Source organism: Megalops cyprinoides, chromosome 11 (genome assembly GCF_013368585.1).
Source record: "Megalops cyprinoides isolate fMegCyp1 chromosome 11, fMegCyp1.pri, whole genome shotgun sequence".
NCBI classification, from domain to species: domain Eukaryota; kingdom Metazoa; phylum Chordata; class Actinopteri; order Elopiformes; family Megalopidae; genus Megalops; species Megalops cyprinoides.
Genome location: NC_050593.1, coordinates 21,814,714 through 21,832,920, shown reverse-complemented (window position 1 = coordinate 21,832,920; position 18,207 = coordinate 21,814,714). Strand labels below are relative to the sequence as shown.

Below are 18,207 nucleotides of genomic sequence, written 5' to 3'. Positions count from 1 at the left end.
TTTCAACATCAAAAAGTTTTACAGCAAGGAAGGGCTGAGGAGGCTTTACATTTTTTTTGTAAAATCTGAAACTATAAAAGCAGCCTGTTGAAGTGAGGGGGTAAATCCATCACGGCTGCAGAGGAGTGGAAATGTTTAACTGTGTGTGTGACTCTTTGGATCAGAACCTGGACTGACGAGGAGTGAATGGCGTAATGGCTTGACGGGTTGCAGGCTGGGACTGTCAGTCTTTTCACACTTTGCGCTATACACTTTCAAACTAGTTTCGGCTCCCCGGAACTCAAAAAAAGTGTCCACTGGTAAGCAGGAGGTGCTCCCCATTGTCTAACACCAGTGATGGTTTTACTGTACAATCTCAAAATAATAGGTCACACTTTAGAGACCTTTTTGAGGTTGTGTTTATATTTATATATTAATGAACTATGTTCTTTTCAATTCCCACATGGAAGCAGCTAGTATTATTTCCATTTTGTGGTATATTTAAAACTTCAGTAAGGAAGACATCCAACGATGTTATGCTATGTTATTCATAAGTAATGTCATAACAATATATAAATAATAAAACAAAATCATAAGAATATGAGAACTACAACTCTAAAATAACGTTTAAATAATAATTTGCAAGATAATTGCATTGTAATTTATTACCTTTTTACTACCTGTTTACTGTGTATTTACTAACTTAACTAACTGCTTTTAGTGCATGATGACCATTTCTAGTATTATTTTTATGTCATCATTAATTGATCCATCATGTATAGACATCATGCAGAACTTCTACATGTGGTAGTGTTCTTTTTGAATTGATCTGCTATTTTATGTTGATGGTGTAAATTGTATTCATTCTGTCAGCCCGAGCACGCATATGGTATTTTATGATAAGATCACAAGTGTAGCAGTTCATAGAGGTACGCCATTGAAACACGTAGCCCGGTAGGACGGCTCGGAAAATAAAGCCATCTGTCTGACAAGCATATCGTGACAACAGAGCGGCTCATTCAGGCATTCATGATTTAAAGACGTTTTTTTTTTCCCCTCGTTTTTAACGCAGACCATCGATAGGGATTGAAATAAGGTACAGGCGATAAAACGGGTAATTTATGCGTGGCCGCGCGAGGGGAATAAAGCTGTCAGGGAGTGACGGCTGACCTTGCGGGTCTTCGAAATTCATTTGTGGCTTCTTTTCATTCTGGAGGAAGCGCTCTTGAACCGGGGGCCACAGTAAGTCACGGTTACGACAACTGACTCGCCTTTGTCACAGACGTCACGCGAGAACCCGTGGCCGAAAACAGCGGCCGCCGCTGCCTTTTCGGCCGCCGGCTCCAGACAATGTCCCAGACGTGTTAGAAACGCTGGGGCCAGCCCGGTCCATAGTCCCCATTCCACCCTGTTCACTCTGCAACCCGTAAAAACACAGCTGTTAAACCAGCGCTCTTTTATAACACCCATATGCACCCAGCCTGAACAATATAAATTCTCCATTCAAGTCATGCGCTGTAATTTCGGGCAGTGTTATTTCATATACCAATAGACAGTTACTGCTTAATAACAATATAGTGTCTTTATTTACCGCTTTCAACATTTATCAGTCCAGACCTTCTGAAAAGGATTTATACCTTGGCCTAAAAGATTATGCATTCATAGACTCCCAAAATATTTTAAAGGCTGATATCTGAAATATGGCTCTGAGTAATTGTGATTTTTCTGATAACTCAGATAACAGTTATTCTGAAATCTTAATAATTGTAGTGTTCCTAATAACTCTTTAGAGATCATCAACATGTTTTCACCACGTGACTGTGGTAAGGCTTATAGACTGATGGTTTATGCGTTTAACTGTTGACAAACACATTCCATGCAGAAAGCACATTTATACTTAGCACTGATCATTAGACACTAAACCAACACAGTAATTACCAAATATCACACTATATAAAATACATTAATCTAAAACAACCTTAACATAGAAATCTATAAAGCAAACATTATTTTAAAGTGAATTATGACATTGTATCCAAATCTCTTGGTATCTATAATAATTTCCCAGTGTCATTTTATTGTGTGTGTTTGTGTGTGTGTGTGTGTGTGTGTGTGTGTGTGCAACAGTGGTAGGGCTATATAAATAAACTACATTTTTAATCTGAATACAGCCTGGTGAAGTGATAATTCAGTCTAAACTGTATTACTGAGAAAATGTTGTCTCTGCCCAGGTAAACCAGTGATGATTGTGACCGAATACATGGAGAACGGGTCCTTGGACAGCTTCCTGAGAGTGAGTATGTGGCAGGCGCAAAACAGCAAAGGGAGCAGTGTGTTTCCATATCAGTGTGTGTCAGACACCTGTCTTCCACCTTTGCCTGAGGCCTGTTATCTTGTACTGTGTGAGCTCCATTTAGCTGACTGTTTAATACCCCGCTCACAGCAAGAGCTTTGTCCTGTTAGACACAGACACACAAATGGCATCGCTTTATCTCACTTATTTTTAATCTGTATCATTTTTGGGAAGAATTTGCTTGGATGTGAATTTTGGAGAACTGTGCTTTTGTCATGTTAGGTGAAAGGCGTATATTTGGTGTTTTGGGGCTGCTGATAGCCACTGAGGGTACCGCCGTTCACTGCACACTGAGAGGAGATTTAGTACTGCTGTGCCTCTGCTATTGTCTCATTATCCTCTGTTTGAGTGAGAACCGAGCTTCTATTTGCTAAACATAGCCGGAGCTGGCACTCTGCCTGCCAGCCCCCGTGTGCCAATCAAAACTGAGTGGGCATGCTCCGTCCTTCAGATGACTTCCTCATTACCGAATCGCAAACGGCGTCAAAATAAACATGCAAACAACGGCCTGTTTAACTTCTGGAGCTGGAGGAGGGGTAGCCAGTCTGAAAAGTGCTGATAAATGAACTAACGAGCTCGTTAGGCAAGCCAGGGTGACCTTCGCGGAGTGCAGCTGAGGAGTGGCTCTAGCTCTCCAGGTACATGGCCCCATTATCCACAGGGCTGAAGAGTACCCTTACATCCATTTACTTTTTCAGGATATTATTGTAGTCTAGTGCCCATGGCGTCAGGCAGGACTTACACCTCTAATAAGTCTTCATTGTGGTGCTACTTTGTCAGGGCCCTGAAAAGCAAAGCAGGATCTTAGTTCATATTAAGTGGAACTGGATCTGTTAGTAGCGAGTGCCGTTGTGTTTTGATTGGGGGGCCGTGGGTTAGAAGAGGCTGTATTACTGATCTGTGGTTGCCGGAATTACTCGTTGCACCTCACATTATTGGGGGTTCCGGGTAATTGAAATTATTAAGCAAATCATAACATTAAATCGGCACGAACAGACCTGAATTTGAGTTTTGCAGTACCTTTCTGAACCGTATTCCATATGCGCCTGCACAGCGTAGCATTTCACAAAAAAAAAAAAAAAATCCAGAACGGTTGCAAAGTTATACAGCAATTTCCTGCATGTTTTTGGAGAGGCCTGCACTTTATCAGAGAAACCTGTCATCCTTTTCTGACTGCGTTTCCTCGCCGCAATTCATTTCGCTATTATTAGCTGTTCTTTGAACTTAGTCAAGCTACATTCTCTACCAGGTGGTCTGGAGTTTATATTCACCCTCACTTATGTACATACTGCACTGGCAAATCTCTAGCTCCTGATCTTTCTCTCTCACTCACTCTCTCACTGTCTCTGTCTCATTCTCTTGCTCTCTCACTCTCTCCCTCTCTCTCTAGTACATGCACATGGGCACGCACGCACAAACACACACACACGCTCACAGAGAGACAAAGAAACACATATCTAGGCATCTCTCGGGCTAGGCATCGATCCTGATTGCAGATTTTCCTGTGTCGGTGAAGCATCCTCTCTCCTGAGCCTTCTGTCAAGAGTGTGCTGTCTTACTCATCCTGTCTGTCTCTGCTCTCCTCTGTGAAGCACTTCCTCCCTTGTGCTTGTCTTCAAATCCTGTGCAAGCATCAATTAGATATCACTGAATTTAAAACTGACTATTCAGGCATGCCAATGTAAACAGTGGTTACATGCCAGTGTGCTTTGAAGTGCATACCAGATATAGACTCTGAGGCCTGTTTTTTCCCTCGTTTTTATTCGCTCTGTTTGTATTTCTTTGCTGCTCATAGCAGCTGGTCTGTTTACCTCAGATGCAAAGCTAAAAGATACAGATTTCTCAGGTAGAAAGAGATGCTCAGAGGAGTTTGAGAGGTCTGGTTGGAGCATTACTACTTTCAGATTTGAGCAAAGCATTAGCGCCAAAATGCTGAAGGTTATTCAGAAGTTATTTAAGTTATCACATTTTGATCTATATATTTACATATGAAGTGGTGCCATTGTCAAGTCATCACAATTTTATGTTTTTTTTTTTTCTGGAATGGATACTGCAGAGTACAGCTGCAATATAATGAATGGTGTAGGGCTGCTAACCTTGTAGCATTCTCATGTGTTTTCTCCTTTTATTTGGGGGGATTTTAAATGGGTTTATTTTATTTACTAGATTTACTACTAAGAAAGAAGAAATGACAAAATAATTTCAGGACACAGCAAAAGGGGTGATACCTATTAAATTAGTCCTTACTTTTCAGTCCAATTCTGGCATGCTGTTTCGGTTTTCTTCAAGCTCATTGCACGGAACAGGGTTGAATCAATACAATTCCTGACAAGATCACGTTATATGCTTTTTTTTACAATAGCTGTCTCATGAAGATAATTGGGAAATTGACCAAGTTTAATCAATCAAGGAAGAGCCTGCAGAAACGTTCCTGTAAACAAGAATCAATCCTGGAATACAATCCTTATGCTTTGCAGATTTGACTAAACTTTCAATGACAAACTGAAGTTATTAATTTCTAACTACTGTAACAACATACATAAAAAACAATATTTCCTTGAATTTACTATGCTAAGGTGTGACCAAACAGTGATGGGCAATTTTGAGTGCTACGTAGAGGAAAAAAATGTTATTTTAAAGAGCTATCAGTGGACTTTTTGGCTTTCCTTGGATTTGCTGTTATTTCACTTTTTTGTTTTCTTTGAAAATAACTTTTCCTTAGTGGATCACAGGAGCTCTGCCACACAATGATAAAATAACACTTCATTAACAAAACACTGCAGCTTAAGCAGGAATTGTCTTTGTTGCTGTGTTTTACCGATGCCAGCGAGTGTTTCTACCTTTCAGTTTTATGCCATATGCTAGTTATAATTTCTTTGCCTTTTAGCTCAATAAGTCATATAGCAGCAAGCTTTTCAAAGTAAATGAATCAGGAAGTTTGTGCATGTGTGTCTGTATGCGTTAGTGAGAGTCTCTTCCTGTGACAGAAGCATGATGCCCAGTTCACGGGGATCCAGCTGGTGGGCATGCTGCGCGGCATCGCCTCCGGCATGAAGTACCTCTCTGACATGGGCTACGTCCACCGAGACCTGGCCGCCCGCAACATCCTGGTCAACAGCAACCTGGTGTGCAAGGTGTCCGATTTCGGCCTGTCCCGGGTGCTGGAGGATGACCCCGAGGCCGCCTACACCACAAGGGTGAGCAGATATCGCAGACATGTTCTCTGAGGTGCTCCACCTCATCACTAGCTGTGGTACAAATGTTTGGTCCAGCCCACAGGTATGTAAGGAAGAACTGGATGCTCTAATCGGACTGTGAATATATATTTCTCTTAACCATTGAGAGCTCATCAGTCAAATTATTTATTAAAGACATGTGCAACGTACACATTTCAGCCTGTTCAAAGAATCTGTTATTTACTCATTGAATAGTTTTCAGTTCAGATGGTTACCTAAGAGGTACTTTGGCGTTGCTTAGCTGGTTGTATTTGAACAGAGTTTACAGTTGGTGTGTGTAGCCATGCCCTTCACAATCTGGCAGGCTTGTGATAGGACAGGGTGGTCATGCGCTGAGCACCAATCAGGGCAAGGCTGATATGTTGACCGCAGCTGTTAGCCCACACAGTTCCATTGTTCCTCCCTATCTCTCCCACACCAGAATCGTGTACAATATATTCTGCTCCAGAGATTAATTCCCACATATGTCACTGTGATACACACACTCAACCTTCCATAAATGGTTGAGATGATAACCAAAAAAACAGGCAAAGGATAGAGCTAACATAAATTCAGGAAATGCTTTTGTTTGTGAGAGACCGTTGAAAAGACATGCTACCATTAGGGGAGACACAACTCCTACGGCTGGCTAGCACAGCTGTCAGGTCAAAGAGGATGCTGAATGTCTGAGTACATGACAAATGAGGATGCTTGTTTTTTCCATCTATTTAAAAAAACAGAAGTGTTGGCCATTGGTTTATAGGGTCCTAAACTCTACATTTTGGTAAGGTAGCAGGTTTCGTGATATTGAGAATCCCCTGATTTTAATGTATTTGAAGTAATATATTGTGCTATCACTTATTCACGGCCTGACTATTGTATGCATAACTGAGGCCTTACGATAAGGAGCGTTTATACATTCATGTGCTTGTTTTATTAATGTCAAACTAGATGCTAAAAATAAGGGGAGACATACAAAAGCAAGAATGTGCCTTTATTTCCAGTGTGAGGGCCAGCTCAGTGGCTTATTTTTTAAACCGTGTAGTGATGTCTGGTCTCGATGTTCTTGAATTCACCCAAAACCTGACAGTTTGCCACCCACTTCTATCTCCACCCTCCATTAGCTCTAAAGACGATCCGTGACGTGGATGTCAAATTCTACATTAATGAGCGGCTATCGTCCTGCTCCGAGGGCCAGGCGCTGTTTGTCTGAGCCCACAGGGGAGGGCCGCGCTGAAGTGGATTTATTTTTTCAGGGGTCGTGTGTTTGGAGAAATCGGGGTAGGAGTTGTGTGACTTGGCCGGGGACGCGGTTAGCTTTGGCTCCCCTCCCTCCGCTGCGAGCATGAAGGTTGGATCTCAGAGAGACTCCAGCAGCCTGATGCAGGCCTCCGCAGAGCAGGGCAAACACAGTGCCCCGCCGGTGGGAATACACCGCGGAGATGAAACAGGGACATCTGTATCCAGCACCATACGGCCCGATCACATCCATGTCTCTTTACAGTTGCATGTTTCCTTCGGATTTCTGCAAAACATTATCCAAACAATTTGGTCTATCTGCTGAGTTTATATCAGATTTTTTTTATGTGTTAAGTTGAGTTTTCCTGATTTCAGTCAGATTTGTTTAGAACCAAACAAAGGCTTTTTGCTAGCTGATGTCCAGGCTTTCCTTTTAGAGAGAGCAATCCAGTTTTATTTGCATTGGTGGCTTATTCCTGTTTTATGAAACCCGTCAGTGGGTTAATTCAGTGCAGTTTTACCTTTGGACATAAAATAGGTTTCATGAGCAGCGCATCAAATTGTATTGCTTAGACGCATGCATAAAGAATGTGGAAAAATGTTTTTACACTTTCTAATTCAGGATTGTTATATATCATCATACATTAGTGGTGTTTTGAGGAATACATGTAAATTTCATATGGGTATCTGTCTTTCTTGGAAATAATATTTATTAAAACTAATTAATTTAATCACAATTTCTAAAAAAAATATTTGAAATTTCTGAAGTGTAGAGCCAGCACTGTTGTGTCAGTTTTTAATACGGGGCATTTTCTTTTCTTCATGCTCATAGAAGGTCTTAGGCCTGTGAATGGAACAAAAAAGGATTATCATAGCTACCGAGAAGCGTCTGTCATAAACTGGTGGAATGTAACGCATTGACTCTAAGCTCTGGTTTAATTTATCAAGACCAAACCAGCCATATAGTCTGTTTCAGAAACAGCATCAGCACACAATTACAAAGCCTACTTCTATACTCAGAAAAAATCAACTAGACTTTATGCCATGCTCTTTAAGTGGCACCTTGAAGTTGCATGAATAATCATATATAGAATTAAATGGGAGGATAATTATAATTACAGACAGCATGGAAATCAATAGAAGGTCTTTGTAACTCTGTTGGGGAGCATTTGTGTCTTTTTTTCTCTTTGAGGTAGTCATTAAATATGTATCACTCTCAGTGTGGCTGCATTGACCCTTTGCAGCACCCTGTGTATCTGGCGAGGCGGCTCATTTGGGAGCTCATTTGCCCTTGTTTTTTGATGCTTCTCAGGGTGGCAAGATACCAATCAGGTGGACGGCGCCAGAGGCCATTGCCTATCGCAAGTTCACCTCAGCCAGCGACGCGTGGAGCTACGGCATCGTGCTGTGGGAGGTTATGTCCTACGGAGAGAGGCCTTACTGGGAGATGTCCAATCAGGACGTGAGTACATCGCCGTCGGCGAGGGCGGCTAATATACTTCCCGCCGCGAGAGGAGGTGACACGTGGTGAAGCCAGGTGGCAGGCAGAATCTGTCACCAGGGGCAAAGTCCGGGGCAACAGACGCAGAGAGGTGAATGCCACTCCCAAAATGAGTACCAAAAATAAATAGATAAATAAATAAATCTGGCACAGCATTTTAGCCTTGGGCACATTAAAAAGAAATCAGAGTTCCCTGAAAAATAAACCAGGAAAAAGTCTGTGTTGACAGTCTGCTCGTGCAGTTTCCACTTCAGCAGGGATCCAGAGCGGTTACTTTATCACACAGCCTCCGTGAGATCATTCTACCAGACTGGGGGCTGAATGGTAGTTTATTTAGACTGGATTAGCATGTCATTGATGATGCAGTGTGGAAAAGCAAAATAAATCTCGCCAGACATTTCCGATATTTAGTCCCGGCTACACATTTCATGTTTCTGTTAAACATGAGCAGAGAACGGCCCTTTGGCCCCCTGTGCCGTTTCGCTTTCAGGCTTCTGTGGTGAAGGGAGAGGACGTTTGACTGTGATTTACAAGACCTCAAGCTTGATCGCTGATCATTCTAAATTCAGATTTCCCAGGAAATCTTAGACAAAAGTTCTCTTCAAACTAGTAGTAAATTTTATGGCATGTACAGCATAATGAAAATATAGACATGCAAATTTATATAAGACTATAGAGGTCAAAAAGAAAGGCAATTATTATTATATAAAAAAGAGTTGAACATGGTGTTTCAACAGAGAACCTTAGCCATTGAGTGTAAAACCACAGCACTAAAATCCCCACAGGATAAGCCATCTGTTATGCTGTGTCATGTTAATCAGTGGTCATAATACATTGATTTATCCCCCCACGCTTTTGCTCTGAACGCAGGTGATCAAGGCGGTGGATGAGGGGTACCGCCTGCCTCCCCCCATGGACTGCCCCGCGGCCCTGTACCAGCTGATGCTGGACTGCTGGCAGAAGGACCGCAACAACCGGCCCAAGTTCGAGCAGATCGTCAGCATCCTGGACAAGCTCATCCGCAACCCCGGCAGCCTGAAGATCATCGCCAACACTGCCTCCAGGTGCGCCCCCCACCCCCCGTTCCCCAGAACGTCACATCCTGCTCGTCGGTCCATTAACCTCTGCGTGAGCTTTAACGAGAGGAAGTGGTTACCGGTTCCCTGAGCCTCGTCATTCTGTCCTGAGCTTTCTGTCACACGCTTGTCTCTTCGAACAGCTGGCCTTTCTTTAGTTGCATTATACTGTGACAGTGAACTGGTATACTGCAATATTCGCGCTGGATCATTTTTTCCCAAGACCTGCATTGTTTGTTTTCAGAAACCTGTGGGAAGAGACATTGTCTGCAGACAGACGGAGTTTGTCGTAAACAGTCGCCAGCTTCCTGCTTCCTCAGGAACAGGTCTCGGATGTGTTGGGTGAATTTTAAGCCCCTGTTCGTAGGGGAGGGGTGACTTCTTTGCAGGACAGCAGCGCTCTTGGTGATTAATGTCGGCTATCCCGCGCTCTCTTGCTATCCACACCTCAGAACATGTTCGGCATTTCCCTCAATTTCTCCTCTGTTTGTCCTCCCTTTGTTTAAATAGACCTGAAGCTACCTGAGGACCAACGCGGGGCCCGTCGCTCGTGTGAGACTTGTCTATTGCGTAACGGAGAGCTTTGTTATTATGAAGACATCAAAGTGCATAACGGTGACTAATGATTTCTTAAGAAAGTGTAAATGGGTCCCTGGGAGTTTGCGTGTAATTTTCCTGATTGGCTTTTAACACGGGCAGCCGGGGAGCAGGAGGCAGGTGATTTATGGCGCGTATTAAAAGATGCGGATGGGCGCTGCAGGACTCCAGCCGCAGCTGCGCTCGGCCCCGCGCACCTCATTTGTCTGTCGTGGTACATGCTAATGGCGCAGGAATCCCCCCGCGGGCGGACCCCGGGGCCCGGACCCCTCTGTCTGAGAGACAGGGGTGACCGGTAAGGGGGTGGCGCAGATGGTGGGAAATGCGGGCACTCCCTTGACGGGACCTCGAGGATGCATCCCGGTCCTCCTCACAGCGTGGAGCGCATTCCTGTCCATGACTAAGCTGTCCAGATGTCTTTCCTATGAAGGAGCAGGGCCAGCCTCTCCCCCCTCCGCTCTCCCGGGAGAGCTTTAAAAACATGATACTACGCAGCCGTGGTTATTTAGAGGTCACCCCACGAGTGGAAGAGAGCGAGGAAAGGGGGGGGGGGGAACAAGACAGGAACGCTGAGTGTTTACTTCTCTTCCTCCCTCCTCCTGAGGCTTTGGAATCCAACAGTCTGTAAAACGTGATGTTTACATGAGAGCTGCGGATATCAGGTCCGCTCCTAGCCACAAACATGTTTGTTTTTTTTCATCCCCCTGCCTTTGCGTTCATTGTTGTCTTTTTTCTCTCGCTGTCAGGGATACGCAGTGAGAATTCTCTGCCGCGTCTGTAAATAAAGACACAAACAAAACAAACAGGCTAAAAAAAATAGCGTAAGAAAAGCAAACAGGGTCATCTTCAGTTTACCGCAACAGTGCAGGGGTTAGGAAAGTTGTGTGGAGTGAAGTTTTTCAGATCAATATTCCCCCTACTGTACGTGCCAAAATCGCACAGCCTGAAACCTTGCTCTTTGTTGTTATGATAGGTGAGATTAAAAATAAAAACAGTCCAGCGTATGAGTGCAGGACCAGAAGGTTTCTGGCTTTCATTGCCCGTGACAGAGTTGTTACCTAAATTAATTCATTCATTATTCGATTTGATATGTGTAATCCCTCACTTTGTTCTCTGGAAAATAGCATTAACACGATGACTAACAAAGCCTGCTGGAACACAAGCCTCAGAAACATAGTTTGCTTTTGCTCTCGGCCTTCCTCTGATCACAGCACAGCTCTGCACTGTTCTTTTTAATACAAGCTCTGCTCTGGGAAAAGCTTGAGAAACTGCATCACAGAAACCTCCATCATACCCAAGGCAGTCGCCCAAGCTCCAGCCCACTGGCGCTGAATTCTGCATGTCAGATGTAACCGTGCCGACAGCACGGCACTGCATTATGACCTCGTCTGCACTGTCTCTTTGTGCTGGTCACATTCCACCTCCAGAGCCGAGATTGTGCACATTTATTCACATTGATTATGGTCCCAAATTTTACCATGTTGCAAGCGTGTGTCAGGGGTGTGTTGGGGGGGGGGGGACTTCCTGGCATTCTAATTTGTTTATTTACAGGACTAAAAATAAAGGTCACTAAGGGAACCATAATCTCATTTCCTGAGAAGTATTTCCCTGGCTCTGATCAGGTGCTCAGTTCCAGAGTATGGGAGTCACAGATGTAAACCGTGTGTCTTCCTGTGAACTGGCATTAGCTCAGATGTACAAAACATTAATTGAAACAGTTGCACACCCCTTATTGTTCCTGGGGAGCCATTCAGGCTCTTGGGTGAGGGAGCGGCTGAACTGATCTTGAAGATACAGCCCAGTGGGGGTGTAGAGGGGCCAGATTGTATTGTCTAAGGAGCTGAATGGTCCCATTATTGTGTTTATGTTATTGGATAATATTGTGGATTCGTGATCCTTCTTGTGGCTAGAGCAAGCATGAACCACGAGGAACAGGGCTCATATTGTATGCTGTGCCCAAAACCCCGCTCTGAGAACTCCATCAATCTCTTTGCTCTTTAATTTGGTTCTGCTCCTCAAAAAATAGATAAATTCAAAAACAATATTTACCACTAGAGAAAGAAGTAGCATAATTCATTTATTTAGGGTTATATTACGTTACACTTACCTTTAATTTCAAATCTAATTATTTTTCGTTATTTGATCAATTTAATTTGAAAAATGTGTAGAAAATATTTCTGAACATTCCATATAAATGGGGATTCTTTTTTAATCAAATCTCATTTTTGTTAGTCTTCTCTCAATTTCCTCTTTCCACTTTGAGGAAATTTAATCAAATGTAATCTTTTGAATTCGTGAAATTGCTTAATTGTAACTTGGGGAATCATTTATGAACCTACATATATACATACACACATGCATACATACAGACATAAACATCAACTAAATTTGCAGCATTTGCATTCCTCATTTTCGTACGCTGAATGGTCAGAGTCGCTATTTCGGTATCCATATATCATTTCACATGTGTAAGTCATTAATGTGTAGATGCACTTCACTCCCAATAAACTGTGGAAATAAGCATGTTGGGAAATCATCAGGAATTGTCAGGAAAATAAAACGTTGCGGTATGGATGGGCCTACTGCAGGGAGCGTGTTCTGAGACACTAAAGAAAGAGACAGTTGCAGAAAGTCCCGCTTCTCCACAGGTATTTCCTTATGCAGACCCGCGGAGGGGGGCCCACAGATCGAGTTTTTGGTCTTTTTTTTTGTTTTTTTCTCTCTGCAGCGTGAACTTTTATGAGCTTGTTTTCACAATGACAACATTTTTGTACCTAATGTGAATTGCAGACTTCATCATATTTTGGGGTTGGAGGGAAGGTGGTGGTGGTGGGGGGGGTTAGTCTGGGGAATCAAACCCGAGACCCAAGGACATATTTCAGGACGGTATGCTGGCAGGTGAGGGGGACAAGGTCGTAATGGCAGATCAGCATCACAGCCAAGCTGTTATGCTGTCGAGGTGCTGTTGAAATCACAGGCTGCTTGTCACATCCTCATCAGTATCACTGGAAGTGCTTCCATCACCATTCCTGTCCAAATATCCTCTATCTTGCTTCCTCTTTTTCCCACAGGCCGGCAAACCTGCTACTGGACCGGAACAGCACGGACATCACCTCCCTCCGCTCGATGGGTGACTGGCTGGAGGGCGTGCGCACGTTGCCTTGCAAAGACGCCTTCAGTGGGGTCAGCTACACCTCTTGCGACACCCTGGCCAAGACATCCGCTGAGTAAGAGCCACACATTTTTAATACTGACCTTTCTGAGTGATCGCAAACATATGGTTTATTGTTGTGCAAGACTAGTCTGACCTGACTGATGGGAGGGGTGTAAATTTTATGATAATTTATGTAATTTTGCAATTATTTTGTTTTTCCACAAAAGTGATATTATGTAATTTTAGTATATTACATATTTTCCATTTTTGAAATGAGACTTTTCTTTGAGTAATGTCACCCTAAGTGTGCTGACGCTACGCTACATATACAGTATATCAACCCTTTATGTGCCAGAATTAATATTTTCTAAAATAATCTGCAATCTTATCACCTTCCTGAATCAATGCTTTTTTTACATTCAAAATTTGATACTGTATGGTAAAGACTGCCTTAGTTTTACTCTCACAGAAAGATGCTGTTTATATTCACTCATGGTTTTTCTCCTTTGAGGTGGTCCCAAACATTTCTCTTTATAAAAGAGTCCTGTTTCTGACTACGGGTGAGACAGCAGCAGTGCTCTGAGATATATAACTGAGTCACACTGAACTGTCCGTAAGAAAAATGTGTGCATGTGGCCTCAAAATTGTGGCGAGCCTTTAAAACCCATTCGAAGAGATCAGACGAGACACAGACAAGCGCAGTATGGTTTTCCTGGAAAAAAGAAAGTCTTGCGTGCTACAGCCGCACCAAATTTAGTACAGTACCAACAGCTCCCGACACAAGAAATGTTTACAAATCTGCCTCCATCAAGTTGGGGGCAGCGATTAGGGTAATCTCTTAAATGTGGCAGCCGTGCTCTGATTTTAATTGGTAATGACGGTGCTTTTGCCATGCTCACTTCTGTTCGAAGTCCAACCAGGGCAGAAAAAAAAGACATCACTGAAATAAAACGGCAGTCCTGACAGAATCTACCGACTGGGAACGGCTTTAGTAAATTGAATCTGGCAGGCTCTATAGTTAAGGAACCCAGCTGACTCAAGCAAACTTCTAATAATAAACTCCTTTTCCGGCTCTATCGTGTTGATTGGGGGGGTTTATGGGAAACGCTGCGTTGTGGCACACCAGGGGCCGCCTCTTCATGCGGATATCGTCCCTTGAGACACCCTGTTCCACTTAATTGAGAAGGTATTTGACAGTGTAAATAATTTGACATTCATAATCAAGAGGATCAGAGCTCTGGTCTTGTAGCAGCTGCTGTGCCTTACTGTACCTTGTGGATGAAGGGACTAAACACAGGCCAGTAAGCAATTAGAAGCGGTCCGTATGTGCTTTTTGTTCTGATGTCAATGTAAATAACTGAATGCAAATAGCGTACAAATTTCTCTCCCTCACCCATGACCCAGATTAAATTGAGAAGTCAAGTCTGACCCAAAGTGTTCTGCTCTGTGTAGAGAGAGCCTGAGAACATGTTAAAAAAAAACCTTGCATAGCCCTACATCTGAACATTGCACATTAACACGTCACATTTACTGTGACAGAAAGACACTTTCTGTCACAAAGTGACATTTGCCGATTCCTTTTGTTCGTTCCAGTGATTTGTCACAAGGTAAGACATTCCCCGTTCTGCACTGATGTTGTCATTCTGTACAACTTGCATTATGCTGTGATAACCTCTCAAGACTTTTTACCGTTCCTCCCTCTACAGGCAGCTATTTCATGAAAGAGGCCTAAGTCAGTAGTGGTAAACCTGTCTGAGCCTGTGGACCACTACTCATTCTTATCATATTCCATAAATTGAACAAGTCAATAACTAATATATCAAAACCATATTTTAATAAGTCACTTTCAGATCAGGATTAGGATAAATTGCAGATTTTAAATTGAATTTGGAAATGTAGTACTGTCACATTAGTCTTTCATAAATTCAGATGAGTGACATAATTGTTTTCTCTGCTAATTTATGAAGATAATTTAATTCACAGTAAAAGCAATATTTAAATAAGCAGTAATTAATCTTTTGACTGGCCTTGAACAATTTGCACAAAAAATTGTGCCTGTTTCACCTGATGTATTGTAATTGTGAGATTAACTGATCAGGTCTCTTGGTCATATTTACAACCTAATCAGCTGTCGTGCTTCACTGTTCTGGACTCCTGACGCCAACCAGCTGTAACCCTGAATGTCATATTTACAACAACCTTTAAGAGTAAATGTTAGTCTGAAGATAAGTAGCATTACAAAAAATATATAAATGATGATAAATCAAATAAAAACTAGTAATTACCATGGGTAAAAAAAATAAACTTCTGAAAAAAATATTGTATACTGAGTGAAATTTGGAGACTTTTTTAGAAATACTTGTTTCTGTGTAATTCTGCCTTCACGTTATACAGATGCATGACAATACTGAAAACCTACAAATACTTGGTAGTGGGCATAAGAAATGCACATAAATTATATGGTGCTTTAGATGCATTGAAATAAGCAAACTTTTACCCGATGTAATATTTTTGCTTCATTTTTTTTGCTTCATAGTTTTTTTTCAAAACTAATGTTTTCAATCAGTTCATCTGACCTGAGAAAAGATCAACTACATTTGATGTCAATTACAGCTTGTACAGTAAAACAGATTGCCTGACTTGAATAAAACAATCATTAGGTCTTAGATTTGACATGGGTATGCTTCTAGATTTTGAGAGGGAAATATAATCTCTGAAAATGTACAGTACGCCTAGTATTTTCTCTATAATTAACAGATCAAGAGAGTAAGCACATTCAGTACAATGAAGCCTCCGACACTGAAGACATAATGGTCTCTGATTTTACAACATAATGTGTTCCTGGAAATACAGCTGTGCTCTAGATTGTCCGGAATTCAATCCTATTTTTCGACAGAAGCAATGTTACAAAGTTACCTTCCAGAACACAGACTAGAAATTGACGTTTCACAAAAAGGCTAGATAAATACTGAATTAATTGAAATATTCATAAGTTGTTAATACTTTATAAATATTTGTATATTTAAATATAAACATAAAATGAGGTATAAATATTCAGTAGTGTGACAAACATTGCATGATTATTTCTGAAGAACAGGACATAGAGAGCAGTAAGACACAAATCATCATCTCTGATGCATTTATGTACAGAGCAGGCAAGACTGTGCACACACACAAAGGATAAAATAAATAAATCTGCCTTAGCTCTCCCTCATGGATCCACTCAATGTAAACATCAAGCTAAAATAATAACTAACAAAATGGAAACATTCTTATCCTCCTTATCTGTCATTTTAACATTTTTATTCGTAAAACCTATAAACAGTACTGAAAAAATGTCTGGAGTTCCTTTAAAGGATGTGTTTTAAATTTGTATTTTGTGTCACAAAACAATTAATGGTGGCCTTTTTCTTTTAATATTGTAATTGTTGATCATCACAAAGCAGGTTATCGTATAACTTAATATACGTGAAACTCCTTGCTTTCTTTAGCGCAGAAAGACCATACTCTCATTGTTAGATTTTCAGTAAGCAGTTTCAGCACAACTACGTGTGCCTATTGTTCTTTTTCTGTGAAGTTGAAAAGTCTACAGAAAAACAGTACACCACAACAGCAGATGTTGCAAAGATGGAAATTATGAATTATGGCTCTGAAACCTGGTGGTCCAGCTGTAGTCATCAGAATTGTTCTCCTTAATGAGTTCCTGATTGGCATCCGTAATGATCCGAATGAGTCAACGCTGAGGCAGCCGTAGAAAGGGATGGAGGGGCGCGTCTACGACACGCCACCATGTTCTGCGTTACTGTCCTGACTTCCAGAGTCCTGCAGCGAATGCACAGATCACTCACAGCTGTCTGATTCTCCCTGTAAGGGCCATTGGAACGGATTTAAGACCTTTAATAGACTCTGACCTGCAGCCCTGTTTTATGAAGTGGCCCGTTTACTGGCGTTTTGGAGAGGCCAGTTAATTTCGTTGTATGTGTATGACAGGAAATTGCTTGAGAGAGAGGAAATCCTTTTGAGAGCTCTAGGTGTGTGCTGTATCCTCTGTCTAAAGAGAAACCCGACAGTCAAGAACAAAATGTATTTTGTTTAACACTTGTATATCATACTGTATATCGTGTCTATTTGAGGCTCTCAGGGTCTTTGCTCTAATTAGTATAGGACATGCTATAAGCAAACTATAGTTCCCATAAGACTTTTAAATGGGAGTCATTTGGGAGATGCATTAACCTGAAAAATGTTAGGCAATTAAGATTAATGCATTGGTAATTAAACGGGTAGTGAACACGGCTGTTTAAACTGTCTGTTGCATGGTTTGCAATTTCATTGTGCTTGCACAATGACAATAAAGTTCTTGAATCTTGAATCTTGAGCTGGAGTTTCCATGAGAACAAAGATGTTTGTTTTGTTTGAATGGAATGATTAATGCATAGCATTCCTGATGTTAGGGATAATGTAAGTGTGTGGGCATTGCAAGAAATGATGCAAGTCTTTCATTCAAGTGAGTTTGTGTGAATTTGGAGTGCTGTCTATTGCTTAAAGTAGCATGTGGTACACGTGCGTTGCAACTGTTGCATCTCTGTATCTCCAAGATTCACCGACCTCATTACCACACAGAGTCATCATGGGATGGATTACAAAATTATTATTATTGCATCAGCGGAAGGGAAAGCACACACCCGGCACAGTGAGGTGAAGAGTCCATCCAAACAGATAACTACAGGAGGCCAAACTCTTGTTACACGAGATTAATCTGTCTTTATTGTGTGACATATTGCAGTAATAGCACGCGACCCTCCATAATTTTCTTGAGCTTGTATCAGGAGTCTGACGGTTTTAAACACGTACACGTTTTTTTTTTTAATTTGCTTGGAGAGGAGTCGAGTGTGTGTTCATGTCACCAGCATAAATCGTCTGGAACACCAAACAAGTGTCACCATGTACCTTCTGTGTTCCTGTCATTTGGCGCTCCTCTCGCTGACACAGCCCTTATGCTGTGACAGTGTGGCTACGCTAGTCTAATGAATTACAGCGCTCATGCTCTCTGGTTTTCTCAGCTGTTTACAATCTGTTTAGAATATCTTAGTGTA

At 41.9% G+C, this 18,207-nt stretch overlaps 1 protein-coding gene across 4 annotated transcripts in view; it reads left to right on the top strand.

Annotated features, from left to right (window-relative positions):
• Positions 1 to 18,207, top strand: part of epha3 (eph receptor A3) — a 90,553-nt gene that overhangs the window by 69,476 nt on the left and 2,870 nt on the right. For all 4 annotated transcript variants that reach the window (XM_036541308.1, XM_036541309.1, XM_036541311.1 and 1 more), the window contains exons 12-16: positions 2,211 to 2,272; positions 5,320 to 5,529; positions 8,099 to 8,248; positions 9,158 to 9,351; positions 13,032 to 13,187. In XM_036541308.1, coding sequence (XP_036397201.1) covers positions 2,211 to 2,272; positions 5,320 to 5,529; positions 8,099 to 8,248; positions 9,158 to 9,351; positions 13,032 to 13,187 — 772 coding nt within the window. The remainder of the gene's footprint in view (positions 1 to 2,210; positions 2,273 to 5,319; positions 5,530 to 8,098; positions 8,249 to 9,157; positions 9,352 to 13,031; positions 13,188 to 18,207) is intronic.